Source organism: Neofelis nebulosa, chromosome 6 (genome assembly GCF_028018385.1).
Source record: "Neofelis nebulosa isolate mNeoNeb1 chromosome 6, mNeoNeb1.pri, whole genome shotgun sequence".
Lineage (NCBI taxonomy): Eukaryota > Metazoa > Chordata > Mammalia > Carnivora > Felidae > Neofelis > Neofelis nebulosa.
In genome coordinates, this window is record NC_080787.1 from 20230985 (window position 1) to 20250670 (window position 19686).

The following is a 19686-nucleotide window of genomic DNA, read 5'->3' on the forward strand; positions in this document are numbered from 1 at the left end:
GTAGGACTGGGGCCCGTTTCGTTCTGAGTCTTACTCTCCCTGTACTTGAAACCACAAGAAAAATACTGCATGATGATAATTTCTTTGAGCAGTATGTGCTCAAGACAGCTCTATTAAATATTCAGGAATTCTGGAAGCCACACGACCCTGGGCAGCATTAAAGTCAAGTCTTGGCGGGAATATTTTCACCACAGGGGCAAATGCCACCAATTGTCCCTTCCCTACCCCAGGGACCAGCACATGACTGGCCCTCAATCGAAAAGAAAAAGAAAGAAAGCTTAAATTGAGGCTAACGCTAACCAAGACAAGAAAGTATGAAATCCATTTGATAAACATTTCTACCACGAAGGCTCTCGGGGTTATAGCGTTAAACCTTCAGAAAGGTGAAATCCTCAAATCTTTATTCAGAACATCACAACCTCTCACCAGGTTAACGAAGATATTGTTATCTTACCAAAGTATCCAAGAATAGCTTTAATCTTAGTGCTCAAATAAAATCATAAGGAAGGATTCATTTGCAGTGGCTGTCCGCAGTCTCTATTAAAGGTTAGAGAAGAGCTTTAATTTTTGCTCGATATACTTAAGTGAGTTCTGTGGTTCACCGCGGAGACATACAATTAAATTATACAGACAATTTAATATAATGAAAAACTTACTTCAGATACGCAATCTAGGTTATACCAGAAGAAATAAAAAATATCTGTGTAACCACACGTAAAAAATAGGAAGAAAGTAATAGTACGTATTGTTTAAAACTCCTGCCTGTAATGCGAAGGAAGTCACTCTCTTCTCTCCCTCATGCGCGTACCCACCCACCTTCACCTATTCGGTGACCGTCTGCCAAGTGCCTACTACTCTATGCACTAGGAACTGGGGCAAGTACTGGTGGTGGGGCAGTGGGCAAAAATTAACTGGAGGAATCCCAGCACTCACAGGAGGCAGGGGTGAGTGGGTGAGGGGCAGGGCTTAGCGAGCCGAGGTCTCACATTCGCCGCGTTTTGGAGACTGTCTTCAGGCTAAGAGCCACAGACAGCCATCAAAGGGTTTCATTAAACAGTTTCTGAGTGGCTAACCCCATGCTCGGTGGTGGGCCTCCAGAAATAAACACCCCACAGCAACCCCCTCCTTCCCTGCTCCTGCGCAGTTAGCGCGCTGCACCCCCAATACGATCTGTTCTGCAGTCTGGTGGAGTCTACTTCCCGCTAACTAACCATCGGACGACGTGTCGATTCCACTACCTACATTTGTTCTCACTCAAACATTCTTCAGTCCTCTCTGTACCCTTCCTCCCTCGTCCACAGAATCTCATTTGCTGCTTCCGAATCTCTTCTTAAAGGAAACAGTTAATTTTGTGCTTGGTGCTCAGGGCAAAACTCTTAAGGCATCGCCACTCACAATTTTATACTCCTCCCATAGGCGGTCCAATCCAGTAAAACACACTCCGAGTCGTGAAACTGACAAAAGGATACCATGTTCGGGTGAAATGGTACTCTGCTATTTCCACAACAGTGTTTAATTTTTTCTTCTTCTTAATTTAGTTTCCAGAGTTTCTCTCAGTTGTTTAATCCATTTTCAATTTATTCTGCCTCCGCTCGCTTTTATTTTCTATTCTTCCTTTCCTGGGATTCTATTCCTTGATTTCATGCCCACACTGTCTAGTGCCTTCTCTCGTCTGTGTTAACAGAAAAGAACAAGTCTCTCTGTAGGCAATAAGTATCTGAGCTTGCTTCCCTCTTTTTCCTTTTGCCCCACACGTAGATTACAGCAGCCAAGTGGAGAAATGTCTAAGTAGATCAGCAGTAACATAGATTATCCTGTTAAGTCACCGTGCGACATTATTTACATAGAAAATACTGAGGCATGTGCATGGGGTCGGTTACCCAAGAAGCAAAGAGTGTAAGTTGAACATAACCTGTTCCCCCCGCCCGCCATCATTCTTCCATGAGTCCCCAAGTGAACCAACAGAAAAAGATCCATTCCTTTGTTCTTCACAGTCCTCCGGGACGTGGTCCTCAAAGCCGCTCAAATCCACACGTCGTCATCTGAACCACTTCATCTCTCGTACCAAAAAATGAAGCGGTGGATGTAAATATGTACTCTGTGGACTCTCAAGCAAACACGCTTTGAAATTTTAATCTCCCTGAAATCAGGATTCATTTTCTACTCAATCATAAGAGCACTGTGTCACGATTCAACCGGCAGTGACTTTCCCTTTCTAAATGGTGCATGAAATCAGTGCGCATCTCACCATCAATAGCATCTTGAAGTCAATGGAATATGCCATAAAAATGCAAGAGAATGCAAATCGATGATATTGTGAATCCCATAAAATAAAAATCCTGTTAGCTACTGAAGTTTCTAATTTAATGAATGATTACTCAACAGATAAGTAATCAGTCACAGAATTTGCATTCTGCTAAGAAAGTAGGAAGGATTTTTGCCTGTCGTATTCTACGGGCAACAAAGTGTTGGGTGTTTTTGCATTTAAACACCACGGGTACGGAACGTTTAAAGACATTTATTTTACACTGGTGTACTAAAAAATGCTTTGATTTACTGTTGTGCAAATCATCTTCTATGTGGCTGGCACAGTCTATCTGAACAACAATGATCTCTTAGCATCTGCTGTTTTTAAATCTACAAATATCGACAGGATTGACTTATGGAGCCTTTAGGCCAGACACACTGCCCATATCATTAAAACAATTCTAATCCTTCCGTGGTTCAAATTAGCATGGTTCATTACACTACGAGAAAACTTCATGAAACCTGAATGTTTAAATCTAAAATTCCAAGTAATAAAATACTAAAAGAAGAGGGCTTCTTTTCCCTAAAAATCAGAAAGTCTGTTGCCGTTCTCCCAAGGGAAATTTGTTAGGCATCACTGCTAGGCTACATAAAACCTCATGAATTTTGATTCTACCAACTCAGATTTCAGGATAATTTGGCCAAGAGCTGAGCTAAGGTGATGGGTTCTTTTGAGGGTTAGACTTTTTCTTTCCTATCTACTCCTCAGGGCTACAAAGAATGTCTGAAGCACAATACAAATGTATTGAAAAAAGAATGAACTAACAACCTTACAGGAAAAACATGATGCATTTTTAGGGCATTTATTAAGAACGCCGAATTTATAAGTGTTTTTATTGAAAATAAACATCCATTAACAAGCTCGTTTAAACACATTATTTCCTAGCAATTAATTTATAAACGCAAGGACCGCAACTTGTCAAGAATATATACTTGACGAGTGTTACTACATACTAAAGTAACAAAACTGCATTCCTTTAAAATATTCTGAAGTTCAGACATCTCAATGAAAAGTACACCAGTCTTTCCTCTGGCTGGGAACTTGCATTTAGTAAATTGTTAATGCCCTTCTAGATTTATTACATTTTGATAAAGCCAACCAGGTTTTGTTTTATTGCACAAACTTTCTCCCAAACTATTTTAAAACCTTTTTATCTTACTTTTATGGCATTAACATTATTCATTTTAATTTAATGAAATCAGTCCAAATTCTCCATAATGCACCTCAATTTTAGTCTCAGGAAGGACTTCACTGTCCCTAATCTAAGAACAAGCCCTTATATTTTCTTAAATATGCTTAGCAGAATTCTTAAGGAAGAGAATGTCATTAGCATTAAAGCACATTATTAATATATAATATTATTCCAAATCAGCCTCATTTTTTAAAGTAGCATATGCCGTACTTAAAAAAAATGGGGAGTATTTTTTGTACTTCTTGCAAACTTACTCATCTTATAAGAAGCTTAAAAAAATTAGGAAAGTAGGTGAGCAAAGTCTAGGTTTCTTATGTACACACTAATTAGAATTCCACAACCTAGTTTTCTGCTCATTAGTCTGTTAGTCTCACTTCAGAATTACTCTGTCTAGTTTTTCACAGAAACCTAACTTCCCTCAAGCTTCCCCGGATAGCAGGAGGGTAATTCCAGGGCACAAATTATGCCTATGTTAACAAAAATCCTACTTGTCAAGTGATTCCTCGGAGCAAATCTGAAATCACAAAGTTACCTGAGCATTCAGTACGGATTCCTTACACTGTCTCTTAAACCATATAAACCATATGGTTATAAACCATATAAACCATATAAACCATACTCTCAGATCCATGGTAAAATGGATGATTAACAGAAACTATTTTGTACATACAAAACTTTCTGGTGGCTGGAGTATAAAACTTCAGAGTGATATACCCCAGGTGCTGGAAGGAGATGGCTGGCGTTATGACGGCAATGTCAGGATTTTGCTGTTTGAGACAGAATTAATGTGAAAAATTCCAGTGCAAACTGACCTACGATCTCTACCTTCTTCAGTACCCACTGTCTGAATCCTATTTTTTCCTGCATTATCACAACATTTTTAAAGGAGGTGACTTACACACTATCATAATCTCATCACTCAAAGGGTCATTTAGAATAGGACTCATAGATTCAGCTCTCATCCAGTTAGGACATGAAATAATGTTAGAACAGCACAATCCAAGACAAGGACTCGAAGCCTCCTCATTTCACTTTCTGGTTGCATTCTTCTCGGGGTAATGTTATTTGACATCTTTCAACTTCAGCTATTTAATCTTTGTAACCCTAAAGTTTATAAGGCGCTGAATGCTAAATTTCTAGCTTAAAATCCAGGAGCATTTTTGTAGAACATTTCCCGAAAATCTTGAGTTCACAGTGTTCAGATACAGAGAGCAAATTATTTTAGAAATACAAACTGGTTTTAAAAAAAAAAACAATTAATTATAACCATGCAATTAAGTGACAAATCACTAACAAAAACATAAATAAAATCCCCAAAAATGTGAGGAAAAAAATTGTCAAGAGGGTAAAAGAAGAAAACAGCACAGACATTAATGAAAGCAGTAAATATGAAATCATGTACAATTTAACTAAAGCAATAACTTAGAAGGTAATTAATACCCTGAAGTGATTTGAGTTAAAAAAAAAAAACCAAATGCTTAAAATAAATTAGCCCAGATTCCAACCTAAGAAATTTGATAACAGAGTGAACCCAAAGAAAAAGAGGAAAAAATATAATAAAAAAGCAAAACTTACTGATAACTTAAAAGGATGCTACAAAAGAGTATGAAGAAAATCAGAAGTTGGTATAATTGGAAGTGAAGCAGGCAAGCCTTTTGTAACACTAATCAAGAAAGAGAGAAAAAGCACAAATGAACAAAATTAACAATGAAAAAATCCAGCAGTAATGAAAGAGTAAGAGAATACCACAAATGACTTTTTACCAATAAATGTGAAGACTTAACAGAATGTATAAATTATAACAATATAACGTACTCTCTGATAGAAGAGAAAAAAGAAAACTTGAGTAGATCCATACTATTAAATATACTGACTTGACACTTAAAAATCTACCCTCAACTCCTCTTGAAAGTCAAAATAGGGGCACCTGGTCGGCTCAGTCGGTTAAGGGTCCAACTTTGGCTCAGGTCATGATCTCATGGCTCATGAGTTCGAGACCCATGTTGGGCTCTGTGCTGACAGCTCAGAGCCTGGAGCCTGCTTCAGATTCTGTCTGTCTGTCTGTCTGTCTGTCTCTCTCTCTCTGCCCCTTCCCTGCTTGAGTGCTCTCTCTCTCTCTCTCTCTTAAACATAAAAAAAATGTTTTTAAAACAAAGTCAAAATATATCCTACGACCTTCCTATAAAGCTATCATTCCAGTATTAAACAAATACGTCCATAGGAAACAGGAGGATAGTTCTCAGATCACCTCTACTGAGCTACTATAATTTTGAAATAAATCAGGCAAGGATAATTAAAAGAAACTAAAACTACAGACCAATATCTTCAATTTGAACCCGGATACAGAATACTTCAGCAAATATATGTTTTTCAAATTTTATTTATTTTGGAGACAATCTTAAGCAGGCTCTGCACTATCAGCGTGGAGCCCAATGCAGGGCTTAGTACCGTGAAACTTGAGATCACGACCTGAGCTGAGACCAAGAGTCCGAAGCTCAACTGACTGAGCCACCCAGGTGCCCCAGAATTCTTCATCAAATATTAACAAATTAAATCTAGCAGTGTATTTAAAAAGATAAAAATCGAGACTAAATTCATTGTATTAAGAGGATGCAAGAGAAGTTTAAACACTAGAATGAGAGAAGGGAGACCATAAGATTAAGCTCTACATATGAAGAAAAACCATTTGATGAAAAAAAGATCCACTTATGATTCTTTTAAAAATCTCAGTAGATCAAAAAGATAACCTCCTTATGCTACTTAAACAAGCGCACACGCGGACGTGCACACACACACACACACAAAACAAACAAACAAAAAACCCTGACCCTCCCTTCTCCTAAAAAGACTTTAAACATTTTCATGAAATATTAGAAGCATTCCCTTTACAATCAAGAACAAGTCAAGGACACCAATACTACCATTCTTTTGATTTTACCAGAGCCTACTGGGTAAAACAAGAAAACTAAATAAAGGAACAATAATTTAAAAAGGTGGAAACAAAACTTTCATTACCACTAGCATCAGACTGTTTACAAGAAAATCTAAAGCACCTGCAAACAAAGTTTTGGAATGAATGATTCAGCCAAGTGGCTGGATACAAGATGAATGCACAAAAAATATCCTGCATTTCTATTTGCCAACAAGAGCTAAAAAACAATTTCACATATATACACACACAATCAATGTAATCAGTAAAAAAATAAAGTTTCAAGGAATAAATTCAATAAAATAAGTACAAGATCCATATGGAATAAACTATAAGACAAAGAAAACACAAGTATCAAAAATATATTATTTTTGGACATAGAAAGCCTGAAAATTGTGACAATCGTCAGTTTGCCCCAAATACAATGCAATCCCAAACAAAGTCCCAACAAGTTATTTTAAAAGCTGATTCTAAAATTTAAATGGATGAGCAAAAAACTAGAAATAGTCAAAACACTTTAGGAATTTTCCCTGCTGTGTATTGAAACATGTAGTGATAGTAATTAACACATTGTAATATTAACTCACAGATTAACAGAAGAGAACAGAGAGCCAACAAACAAACCCATACCTATCAAGAAAATTAAGATGAAAAAGAGTAAAAGGAGAATCAATGTAATAAATACTCTGGGACAAATAGTTATCCATTTGGGGTAAAAAAAAAAAAAAAAAAAAAAAAAAAGAAAGTGGAACCCAAACTCACACTGTATTTTTTTTTTAAATAAACTTCAGATGTATTTTTTTATCTGAATGTGAAAGGTTTTTTTTTTGTTTGTTTTGTTTGTTTTGTTTAGAAGAAAACAGAAAAAACATGCAAGACCTTGTGGGAGGGAAGAATTTAAGGCAAGCAAATATATTTAAAAATCTCCAGAAAAACAACAACAAAAAAATACTAATCATAAATGAAAAAGCTTAATAGTTTGATGATATTAAAACCAAGAACTTCTGTGTACCAAAAGGTACTTTATTTATTTATTCATTTAAAAAAATTTTTAAATGCTTATTTATTTTTGAGAGAGAGAGAGAGCACAAGCAGGAGAGGGGGAGAAAGAGGGAGACCCAGAATCTGAAGCAGGCTCCAGGCTCTGAGCCGTCAGTACAGAGCCCGACGTGGGGCACGAACCCACGGACCACGAGATCATGACCCGGGCCGAAGACGGACGCCCAACCGACTGAGCCACCCAGGCGCCCCCCAAAAAGTACTTTAAAGAAAGTAAAAAAGTAAGCCCAGAACTAAAGCACATAACATGAATAAAGAGCTGTTATCCAAAACATATTTAAAAAAAAAAAGATGTTTAAAATGCATAAAAGATACAAGTAAGCATTTCAAGAAAGTGGTATACAAGTGAAGACATGTTTAACATTATTACTAATTGGGGAAAAATAAATCCAGAGCAGAACAAAATACTACTTTTTACCCATCCAACTGGAAAAAATAAAAACAATGACAATACCAAGTACTGGATAGCACAAAATGAATTCTTAGACACTGATGGAGGAAATGTAAAATTTCCCAAAAACTCTGGAAAACCATCTCGCATCATCTTATGAAGCTGAACATCTACGCTCCCTGGGTATGTCCTGGAAAACTCACACATGTGCACTAGGCTATGAGAGTATTCGGAGCTGTACTGTTTGTGACAGCAAAAAGGGAGAAATAACTGAAATCCATCAACAAGAGAATGGAGGTACATACTGCGTCATGTAATAAAATATTGTTACAGCAACGGGAAGAAATAGCTACTTTCAACAACATGCATACATTTTAGAAACAAGGTTGAGTGAAAAAGCTGTTAAAATTAAGGAACATAATTTTATTTTTAAAGCTCAAACTCAAGCAAAGCTAAAAAGTATACTGTTTGAGAATATGTAATTATTTTTATGAAGCATTAACATGATGAACACAAAGTTGAGGATGGTAAATACCTCTAAAGAGCAGACAGAGGGAAATACTGACGAGCACGCAGGTTGATACAATGGTATTGACGATGCGCCAGTTTTCACACTGGGTGGTGGAGTGAAAGATCACCATGTTGTTTTTATGCTTTATAACACATCACATACAGGGGCACCTGGGTGGCTCAGTCAGTTAAGCGGCCAACTTTGGCTCAGGTCATGATCTCACGGTTCATGAGTTCGAGCCCCGCGTCGGGCTCTGTGCTGACAGCTCGGAGCCTGGAGCTTGCTTTGGATTCTGTGTTTCCCTCACTCTCTGCCCCTCCCCCTCTCGTGCTCTGTGTCTCTCTCTCTCTCTCAAAAATAAGCGTTAAAAAACAAAAATTTGTAATACATTACATATATTAACTTACATATGTCAAATATTGTATGGTAAAAATTTAAAACAAAGTATTAAAATTAAAGCTTATACAAAAGATAGACTATGAAAGCTCTCCTGAAAAACCGATCTATTTATTTCTTCCTAGTTTATACATTTTCCATTCCCACATCTGCGACATTCACTATTTTATTTAAATCCCATGTGGGGCGCCTGGGTGGCTCAGTCGGTTGGGCGTCCGATTTCAGCTCAGGTCATGATCTCATAGTCCGTGAGTTCGAGCCCCGCGTCGGGCTCTGTGCTGGCAGCTCGGAGCCTGGAGCCTGTTTCAGATTCTGTGTCTCCCTCTCTCTGACCCTCCCCTGTTCATGCTCTGTCTCTCCCTGTCTCAAAAATAAATAAAACGTTAAAAAAAAAAATAAATCCCATGCAATAATTTTCAGAGTAGTGTCAAATATGATGGAGGTTAAGAACAAGTAAAGAGCACTGTAAGGAAGAATATAATGACGTTATGGAGAATTATGTGAATGTTACATGTTACGTTTATCCCCAAACTGATTAAAATTAAAATAAATCAAAGTCATCTAATTTTCATTCATGTATTCTTTCTCTCTAGAAAGAGTAAAAGAAACACATTAACATAATTTAGTGCCCTTCTTTATTTTATTGGTGCGTAATGGGCAAAGTCACTTTCTTAGCCACCCTATTACACTAAACAAATTAATCTTTTCTTAAAATGTCAGAAAACAATAAAGATCTATCAATGACCGAGGTGTTTCTTCTTTTTTTATGGGTTTTTTAAGGGCTTGCCATTAGTGCTAGATTCAAATCAGTTACTTGTACTAATGGTTTAAAAAAAAAAAAAAGAAGGAAAGGAGGAGAAAGAACAATAAATAAATTGAACAATTACAGTATCTTCAATGGAGAAAAAACCTTAGAACCACAGCATTGTAGACAAATAGCCATATATAGAAGACAAAAGTCAAACTTTCAGGGGGAAAAAGCAAAGGCCTGTTGAAAAAATAGTGAAATTAAAATAAAATTAAAAAAAAAAGGGGGGGCGCCTGGGTGGCTCAGTCGGTTAAGCGTCCGACTTCAGCTCAGGTCACGATCTCACAGTCCGTGAGTTCGAGCCCCGCGTCGGGCTCTGGGCTGACGGCTCGGAGCCTGGAGCCTGCTTCCGATTCTGTGTCTCCCTCTCTCTCTGCCCCTCCCCCATTCATGCTCTGTCTCTCTCTGTCTCAAAAATAAATAAAAACATTAAAAAAAATTAAGAGAAAAGAAAAAAAGAAAAAATAGTGAAAAAGTAACTGCCCTAGATGAATCATCCTAATAAAAATAACAACAAATTTTTACAGCATATTATCCAAAGGAAGAAATGAATTTCCTTTAATCAGCAGGTCGGCCAGCAAAGATTTGAGAAATCTCAATACTTTTATTACTGAAAGATTTTTATCTCATATTGTTAAAGACAAAATGATATTATTCCTTAACTATATTTGAGAGAAAAACTATTTCATTAAAAAAAATTTTTTTTTAAGTGTTTACTTATTTGGAGGGGGGGGGAGGAGGGAGGTGTGAGCAGGGGAGGGGCAGAGAAAGGGAGACACAGAATCCGAAGCAGGACCCAGGCTCTGAGCTGTCAGCACACAGCCCGATGCAGGGCTCGCACTCACAGACCGTGAGATCATGACAAGAACTGAAGTTGGACACCTAACCGACTGAGACACCCAGGCGCCCCAAAAACGATCTCATTTTTAATTTGCCCCGAATGTGTACGTAAAAATGAAAGCCAAGTAGTAATTCTAGGCAGCGAACCGCACAGAACAACGCTCACTTGGTATTCATCCTCGGTCTTAAATAAGTGTAGCCTGCCAAGTGTAGCCCACTGGATTATTCTGAAACTCATTATCCAATTTCTTTTTCTAGAACCTTTGTTCCGCTTCCTCCTTCCTATAGGCATTTAGTTCACTGTTCTTAAAATTCTTTGCCACGGGAGTAAGAAAGAAGGAAACGCAAAACAAGCACACATTTATTTTTCTCCTTGCAGCAGCTCTAAACCCTTACTGGATGTAAAGCATCTCTTACAGCCTGTGTGTCTTACATGCTTTATGTCTACAGCAATGAGGGAAGGGACCTTTAGTCAACCTTGGAAAGGGACAGCATGGCTATAGTGATTTCTCTGTTCTTTCTAGGCTTTTCTGCAAGAGTATCATTAAAGGATCCTGTTTGTTATGGACCTTCCAGATTGCATGGAAGAAGGGGGTGCGAGAAGAAGAAAATGGAGAGACGCTTCAAGGTTGCTGCACATCACAACATAACTATTCAGACCAACGCCACAGCATCTTGGAGGTTCGCAGGTTGGTCCAAGGGATGGAAAACCTGAATAGCCAGAAATATTTCTACTAAAGATACTTAGCTAGGAACCTAAATCGATTTAAAAAAAAAGAAAAGAGACTTTCCATTGGATTCATATATAGCTAAATTACTGTCAAAATATTCCACTATAATTAGAAAATATAATAAGGACAAAGAAATAATAAGTCATGAAATATAAATGCTATAATGGGAGCTTTAATTATATCCTTTTAATCGATTTTACTCATTAACATACAGTGTTGGGAGACGATCCACCTGTCTTCCCCTCTCCACAGACTACTTAATATTGAATGTATTTTTCATATTATCTGGAAAAACGAACACTAGGTTTTCTACCATGAAAACCAATTTTTGCCTTTAAATTTTTTATACAAAATTACAACCATTGTAATTAATAAAAACCATAAAGCCATATAAAGGAAAGTTAAGCTTCCTCAGACCCTTCCTTCCACCTTTGTAAACATATTTGTGTGAAATGTGTATAAATATGTAGACATGTATGCCTTTGAAATTTGATTAAACTTATAAACTGAGATATTTTACAAGCTACCGTGCAATTTCGTTTTCCTCATTCATCAATAAACCACCACTGTCAATTGAAAGAATTAACATTTCTTGAAAAGGTGCATAATATATCCCAAAATACAATGTATTAAACTGATTCAACCATTCTTTCCCCTGACTAGCATTCATATAATTTTATCTATCTTGGGCTTTCGTCATTACAAAAAAATACTGCATCACAAGAACATACAGAGATAGGCACATACATGTTAAAACACAGGCATCATATTGGTACTTTTATTGCTATGGGACAGTCTCATAAATAGGACTTTCAAAAGAGCTGCAACGATCTCTCATAATCCTACCAGCGATATCTTAATTTGTAGAAACAGTTACAGAATAGCTACAGAAGTAGCTAAAGCACTTCAGGAAGTAAAGTCCATATACTTTCAGGTATCAATCAGTCTAAGGTGATTTCTAATTCCGTGATATGTTTTCACTGATAGATTTAGTAAGGCTGCAATTATAGGGATCTGAATAGGAATCTCTGTTAAGAATACAGAATACATTGGGGTTGACTTTACCTTTTTTTGACACTTCTGCCCCATTAAGTTCTTTTTGTGCTTCTTCAATTTTATCTAAGAAAAACAAAGAGATTTTACAAATCAATGCATCATATACAAATAAGAATGCAGTAAGACAAACACACTACTTATACAAGGAGCCTCATACATAGTAATCAATATTTATTGAATTACTTATGAAGTAAATATGTGTAAACTGTTGAAGTAAGGACATATTCCCTTATTTTAAAACTGAATATATAATTTCAATCACGTCTTTGTCACAAGGACCAGTTGCAATCAATGAATGTTTCCATAATGCAAATAATTAGTGCGTTTTAAATACTGAACGATAATTAACACATGTTTAGGTGCCTAATAAATACCTAAAAATAAAGCTTTCCTTATAAAGACACATGAATGCCCAGCAGTGATTTTATTAGAGAGATGTAACAAATGCCTGCTAGCTTAAAAACAAGTCTAAACGAAGTCCATGGATGGCCTAAAACCTATGCCAAACATGGAAGAAGGAAAAGGAAGAACTGGACAAGAAATGAAAGGAGAAGCAGAAGAATAGTGGAATACCCGTCCCTCTTGCCAACGGTTGGTACCAGGATAGTTACGTATGAAGTGTGGGTAGCCGACTGCAACAGAGAGCCACTCTATCAGAGTAATGACTCTAGAACTGTTACATGTGAGCCAGTTCTGAAGATCAGGTGTAACCCACAAGTAATAAAGGTGTAACCCACAAGTAATAATTACCAAGGCACGGGGAGGGCTGCCCCAGGAGCGGACAGGAGAGGGTGATGAGCGTGGGCCCAGAGCCTGCAGTTGTTAGAGCTGAGGCTCGGAGCACAAGTGGATTTTGTAAAAAAGCGTGTGTTATACTTTGGTTAACAATTAATGTAAGGGCGCCTGGGTGGCTCAGTCGGTTAAGTGTCACACTTCGGCTCAGATCGGAGTTCGTGAGTCAAGCCCCATTTCCGGTTCAGCCGCTGACAGCACAAAGCTCGCTTGGGATTTTTCTCTCTCCCTCTCCCTCTCCCCCTCTCCCACATGCGTGCGTTCCCTCTCTCTCAAAAGTAAACATTAAAAAAAAAAACCGATTACTTTATTTCTATTTTTTTTTTAACGTTTTTATTTATTTTTGAGACAGAGAGAGACAGAGCATGAATGGGGGAGGGGCAGAGAGAGAGGGAGACACAGAATCGGAAGCAGGCTCCAGGCTCCGAGCCATCAGCCCAGAGCCCGATGCGGGGCTCGAACTCACGGACCGTGAGATCGTGACGTGAGCTGAAGTCGGACGCTTAACCGACTGAGCCACCCAGGCGCCCCACAACGATTACTTTAAATTGTATAAGGATGTACTTATTTGATGATGAAGACAATAACTAATTCCAGCTTTAATACAGGGGCCTAAGTACTCGTTATAATGGTAGAAGTTACAAAATTCCCAGGGTACTTTCTTGTACTGAAAAGAATACAGTACCAATAATTACATAATATTTTAGTGAATGCATGGAAGTATCATTTAACAATTTTCAAAATACTGGTACTTCAGCCATTTACCCCCTCTGGCGTCCACCGCCAGTTCCCAAAATGGTCTTCAGTGCTAGGCCTACCGCCACTGGCCAGGCAAGATCAACTTCCAAAATGCTGATCCTTTTCCAAACAAGTAAAAGACACGGATCCCCACCACAGGGGCCCTCTCAACCACCTGCTTCTTCTCCCATTAACCTTGAGGAAGAAGCCAGAAAACTCAGAGAACCTTCCATTTTCTGATCAAACTTCTTTTAATCACAGGTTGATTCACCCGGTCGGCAAAATAAAAGCGGAGTGGGAGCAGCAGGAAAAACGGAGTCGAGCTAGCTTGGAGTATTAAACACTGTCAGCACTGGTCAAAAATAAATTTTCATCCTGATAAGTGTATCCCCACAGCAATGTCCTATTTGTTTGCTAATTATCAGATCCAGCATGAGATCTACAAGTAGAGGTAACCTAGAGAAATATTACAATTTTTCTTATTCACAAATTTTAGTTATTTCTCATGAAATGACAAGTGAACTGGAAACGGTCCTAAAAAAAGAAAAGAAAACAAAACAAAACAAAAAGCAAAACGCCTCTTATTAAATGTAGAAAGTGGACCCTGCATCAGCAGTAATTTTATTTCAAAAAGAAAACTACCAAATGCATGGATGAAATCTATGTTAACGTAAGTAACAAAAGGACAAGGGCTGCTTTTTAAAAAAGTAAAGCATATGAAGTATGCTGTATACCTTTAAAATGTAAAGAAACAAACCATGAATTTAAATACAGTCCTTGAGAAACATAAAAAGGAAAAAAACACTCTCATTTCTATGCCAGCAGTCCCTCCAAACTTAAGAACCATAAATATATACATACATATTATATATATTCTAGTAGTAATGACTGTGCTTGTTTATGCACACATAATTTGGCATTATACAATAAAACACCTTTTTTTATTAACAGAAGCGATTGTGGCTCAAAGCAACAAAAACTCATGATTTAACACATATTTAAGAATAACTGCTATTCAGTACACTGAGGTTTGGCCACCTTCTGCTTGCACTGGTAACATAACAAATTCTTAGAAAAATGACCTCAATTTACATGTGATCACAAAATACTGGTCTTTGTTGTTGAATTTTCAATTAAGTTGCTTTTTTCTCTTGATAATAACTATGCATAAATCAGCAGATTTAGGACATCTACTTTGGTAGGTATAAGTATCTACTTAAATTCTTTTACCGAAAGCCCCAGTTCAATAGGTAAATACAATTTTCATTTAGAGAGCTTGTAATAGTATTAAAAGCCTTTGCTTCAATTTTTAGAGAAAGTCCTGTTTATATTTAACCTATGCTTTAGGATTTTTCAGGTCAAATATGTTTCAGAGACACTCCAAAATCACAGAGAAAGGACTCATACATTGTCTGCTCTTAATTGGTTCATACAAGGCAACTTACTGATTTTTAAAGCACTATTTATCATTTTTTCACTATGACTCAGAGCAATAAATGTGTTTTTACATTTCAACCAATTACACATGTGTACACATAATTCAGAAACAAACTTACCCACACTCCATCTTCAATCTTTTCCTATTAAAAATGAATAATGCTCCCTTGCCCAGCCAGCTATATTGATTTTACAACCCACTGCTGGATTCAGAACCTGATACAAAAAGAAGTTCCCTACGCATCTTTTTTACTTTTTATTTTTTTCCCCTTTTCCCTTTACCAAGGGTAACACTTCCCAGCAGTAATACACGATCTCACTTGTAAGCCTTGATTTGGGGGCTTGGGGGTGTTACTTAGAATGGGATCTCAGATTCGGAGACACCTTCCATCATGCCCTCCATGTCACTGTTATCTGAGGTAACAATCTCACAAAGAAATACACATCGAGAAATAAACTGTAGTTTCTCTGTTGCTGTTGTTTAAGAATAAAAATAGATATGTAAGCAAAATGGACATTCACACCATGTCAGTAGGTCTAAAGTGAGTAATGCATTCTTACTGTAATGAGTTTTTAGCGTATTTAAGATGTAATTCTAATTAGTTCAATTTTTACTAAATGTATTTGGAGGAGCTGTCACCTGGTAAAGACTCCAGCAACATGAATGGATCCATAATCTTTTCTACAATCCAGAGGGGCCCATGGCTGAGAAAGTAATAGGCCAGGAGAAGGGAGAAGCTACTAATCACGTAAGTCGTATTTTGGTTCTGCAACTATTGAAAATTTACAACTCCTTACAGATTTCCTTCCCCAATAAGGCACAGAAATTGTGAATGGTAAAGATTATGAACAATTTTGTACAATGCCTCACATATTTAAAAACTTTTGTACACACAAACCATGTAAAAATATTTTATTTCCATCATCCATAAATAATTAAAGGGAAAACATCTCTTTATTTGTGAAAGATAATCTGAAACCATGGAGAAAAAAAAAAAAAAAAAACACCCCAAAACAAAAAACAAAACCAAAACCAAGTCCCAGAGCCCTTAAGAAACAACCTTTCTTGGGGCGCCTGGGTGGCTCAGTTGGTTACGCGTCCCACTTTGGCTCAGGTCATGATCTCACAGTTTGTGAGTTTGAGCCCCATGTTGGGCTCCATGCTTACAACTCAGAGCCTCGTGGCCTGCTTCAGATTCTATGTCTCCCTCTCTCTGCACTCCTCCACCGTCCACACTCTGTCTCTCTCAAAAATAAATTAGCATTAAAAAAAAAGTTAAAAAAAAAAAAGAAACAACCTTTCTTGGGGTGCCTGGGTGACTCAGTCAGTGGAGCATCCAACTCTTGATTTTGGTTCAGGTCATGATCTCACAGTTCATGGGACTGAGCCCTGTGTCATAGCACAGAGACTGCTTAGGATTCTCACTCGCTCTCTCTTTCTCTGCCCCTCCTCTGCTCACTCTCTCTCTCTCTCAAAATAAATAAATAAACTTTAGGGGGAAAAAAAGAAAATAACCTTTCTTTTAGGGCTCTGGGGAGAAGACTGAATAATTGAAACAAATCACAACAGTAAAGCAATCCTCCTGGTAGGTTTCTGCTCTTGACCATTTCCATCCCGTGGTGAAGTGGGGTGGGGGTGGGGCTCCCTGAACACCACCCCTCAAGAGCCTCAGGATGCAGGGCATCCCAGCTTTGGGGACCAACACACAAAGTCGTAAGGATTTGATTCCACAAAAGCTGTGTTTTCACTGTGGTGAACATCCACCCCGTGTCAGGAACAACAGGAGGGGCTGAAGATGGGAGAACAAGCCAAACCAAACAGACAGGCTTTCCTGGAGGGGCTTACAGATGATCATACCCTTTAAACAATCCCTTGCCTCTCAATTTGAAGGTAAATATAAAGCCCGGGTTCCGCTGTGTGGCCAACTCACAAGGTCCTCCTCGGCCTCACCCCCAGCCCCACTGCTGTTTTCTTTCCAGCTTCAGCCGCCCCCTCGGGGCAGGCCCCGTCAGATCCCACCCCATCCCTTCTCTTAACACCCTCATTCACAGTCTGTCACTCCCTGCTCTGTGCCACCACCAGACCTTGCATGCGGAACCCTGTCTCTCTGCGGTGACCTGTCTCATGATCATTAGTAATCATGATGATACGATGGCCCTGCATGATTTACTGATTGGAGAAATGCTGGCAATAACCTGCCAGGCTGCAGAGAAGCGCAGGTGCATTCTGAGAAAGAGAAAACAGGATCCAGGCACACAAACTTACAACCGGCATTGGGTGGTTTCACTGAAGAACCCAGCATCATATCCTCTTTAACGTTACAGATGATTTCGACATTTGGGAAGCTGTATGCCGACCGTGAAAAACACTTGAGTGAACTCTTTCTTACTCCATGCGATCAAGAACAAATGATCTCTACCTTCATTTTACTAGCTCATCCTTCTCTGCCACTTTTCGGATCTGTACCTAATAACCCCGGCTCTAACACCACAGACTCTCCCTCTTCCCTTGGCCCTAAAAGCACAAAGCACAAAAGCTAATAGTAGAATCGTATGAAGTAGATCCTAATGAACTGTAAAAGGCACCTCTATTTACTGAAAGAGAAGCCATCTGATTGAAAAAGGATCACCATATGCGACTGTACTATTTTTACTACTAAATAAGCATAACTCCTACGTCCCCTCGTTACCCGTCAGCACAAGCTCCCTTACTCTTACTGTTAACTGCTACAGCTATTTCAGTAAGACTAAATATAGACAATGATGTAATGTTAAGAATGCATCTAATACCCATACATGCTTTTAATTTTTTTTAATGTTTATTTATTTTGAGAGAGAGAGAGAGAGAGAGAGAGAGAGAGAGAGAGTGTGTGTGTGCCAGGGAAGGGCAGAGAGACAGGGACAGAGAATCCCAAGCAGGCTCCGTGCTGTCAGTGCAGAGCCTGATGCTGGGCTCGATCTTATGACCTGAGCTGAAATCAGGAGGCTGACTGAGCCACCCAGGTGTCCCCAATACATGCTCTTCTAAATGACACTTGTCCCTGGTGTTCACTACTAAATCAGCTAAGTAAGCCCACATTTGTAAGTCACACATTTTAACCTGTAGTTACACATCTTTGTGCCTCTGGACCTGTGTCCTTCAGGAAGAGGACACTGTGCAATAATGCTGAAAATGATTATCCAGACCAGTAATATTTCAAATTGGAAAATACCTTGCCTGAAGTATACAGGGAAAAAAATACAAGACTCAATTCTGTGCTAATAAATTTGAAAATTGTGATTGATTAGTAAAAGGTTCCAGAGAGCATGAAATTACTCAACTTGATCCAGGAATAACGACGGATGAAACGAAGAAAGTTACCAGAGGACGACAAAGAACTACCTTGTTTAAAGGTTCCAGGCCCAGATGCTTTTGTTATCAAATTCTTTCCAATTCTGAAAAGTAAAGCATTTCCTAAAAAGTTTCAGAGCACAGGATAACACAAAAGCTGTTCTAAGTCATTTTATAAAGCTGATATGGCCCTGACATCAATGTGACCAAAGGGGAAGAAAAATCAGCACCACAGACAAGTTCCATATATGAATATGGATTTAACAATCTATATCAAGGGGTTCCTGGGTGGCTCAGTCAGTTAAGCATCCGACCTCAGCTCAGGTCATGATCTTACAGTCCATGAGTTTGAGCCCCACATCAGGCTCTATGCTGACAGTTCAGAGCCTGGAGCCTGCTTCATATTCTAGGTCTCCCTCTCTCTCTGTCCCTCCCCTACTTGTGCTCTGTCAAAATAATAAAAACACATTTTAAAAAAATAATCCTTGGAACAGAATAGAGAACCCAGAAATGGACCCACAGATGTATGGCTGGCTAATCTTTGACAAAGCAGGAAAGAATATCCAATGGAATAAAGACAGTCTCTTCAGCAAACGGTGTTGGGAAAACTGGACAGCAACATGCAGAAGAATGAACCTGGGCCACTTTCTTACACCAGACACAAAAATAAACTCAAAATGGATAACAGAACTAAATGTAAGACAGGAAGCCATCAAAATTCTAGAGGAGAAAGCAAGTAATAACCACTTTGACCTCAGCCGCAGCAATTTTTTACTCAACACGTCTCTGGAGGCAAGGGAAACGAAAGCAGAAAGAACTATTGGGACCTCGTCAAGATAAAAAGCTTCTGCACAGTGAAGGAGACAATCAGCAAAACTAAAAGGCAACCAGCAGAATGGGAGAAGATATTTACAAATGATATATCAGATAAAGGGGCAGTATCCAAAATCTATAAAGAACTTATCAAACTCAACAGCCAAAAAAACCAAATAATCCAGTGAAGAAATGGGCAAAAGATGTGAATAGGCTCTCTTCTAAAGAAGACATCCAGATGGCTAACACATGAAAAAATGCTCAACATCACTCATCATCAGGAAAATACAAGTCAAAACCCCACTGAGGTACCACCTCACACCACTGAGAATAGCTAAAAGTAACAACTCAGGC

The 19686-nt window shown here is 38.4% G+C and overlaps 1 protein-coding gene across 4 annotated transcripts in view; it reads right to left on the reverse strand.

Annotated features, from left to right (window-relative positions):
- Positions 1-19686, reverse strand: part of HIVEP1 (HIVEP zinc finger 1) — a 149339-nt gene that overhangs the window by 59001 nt on the left and 70652 nt on the right. For all 4 annotated transcript variants that reach the window (XM_058732996.1, XM_058732997.1, XM_058732994.1 and 1 more), the window contains exon 3: positions 12231-12284. In XM_058732996.1, the coding sequence (XP_058588979.1) occupies positions 12231-12284 (54 nt within the window). The remainder of the gene's footprint in view (positions 1-12230; positions 12285-19686) is intronic.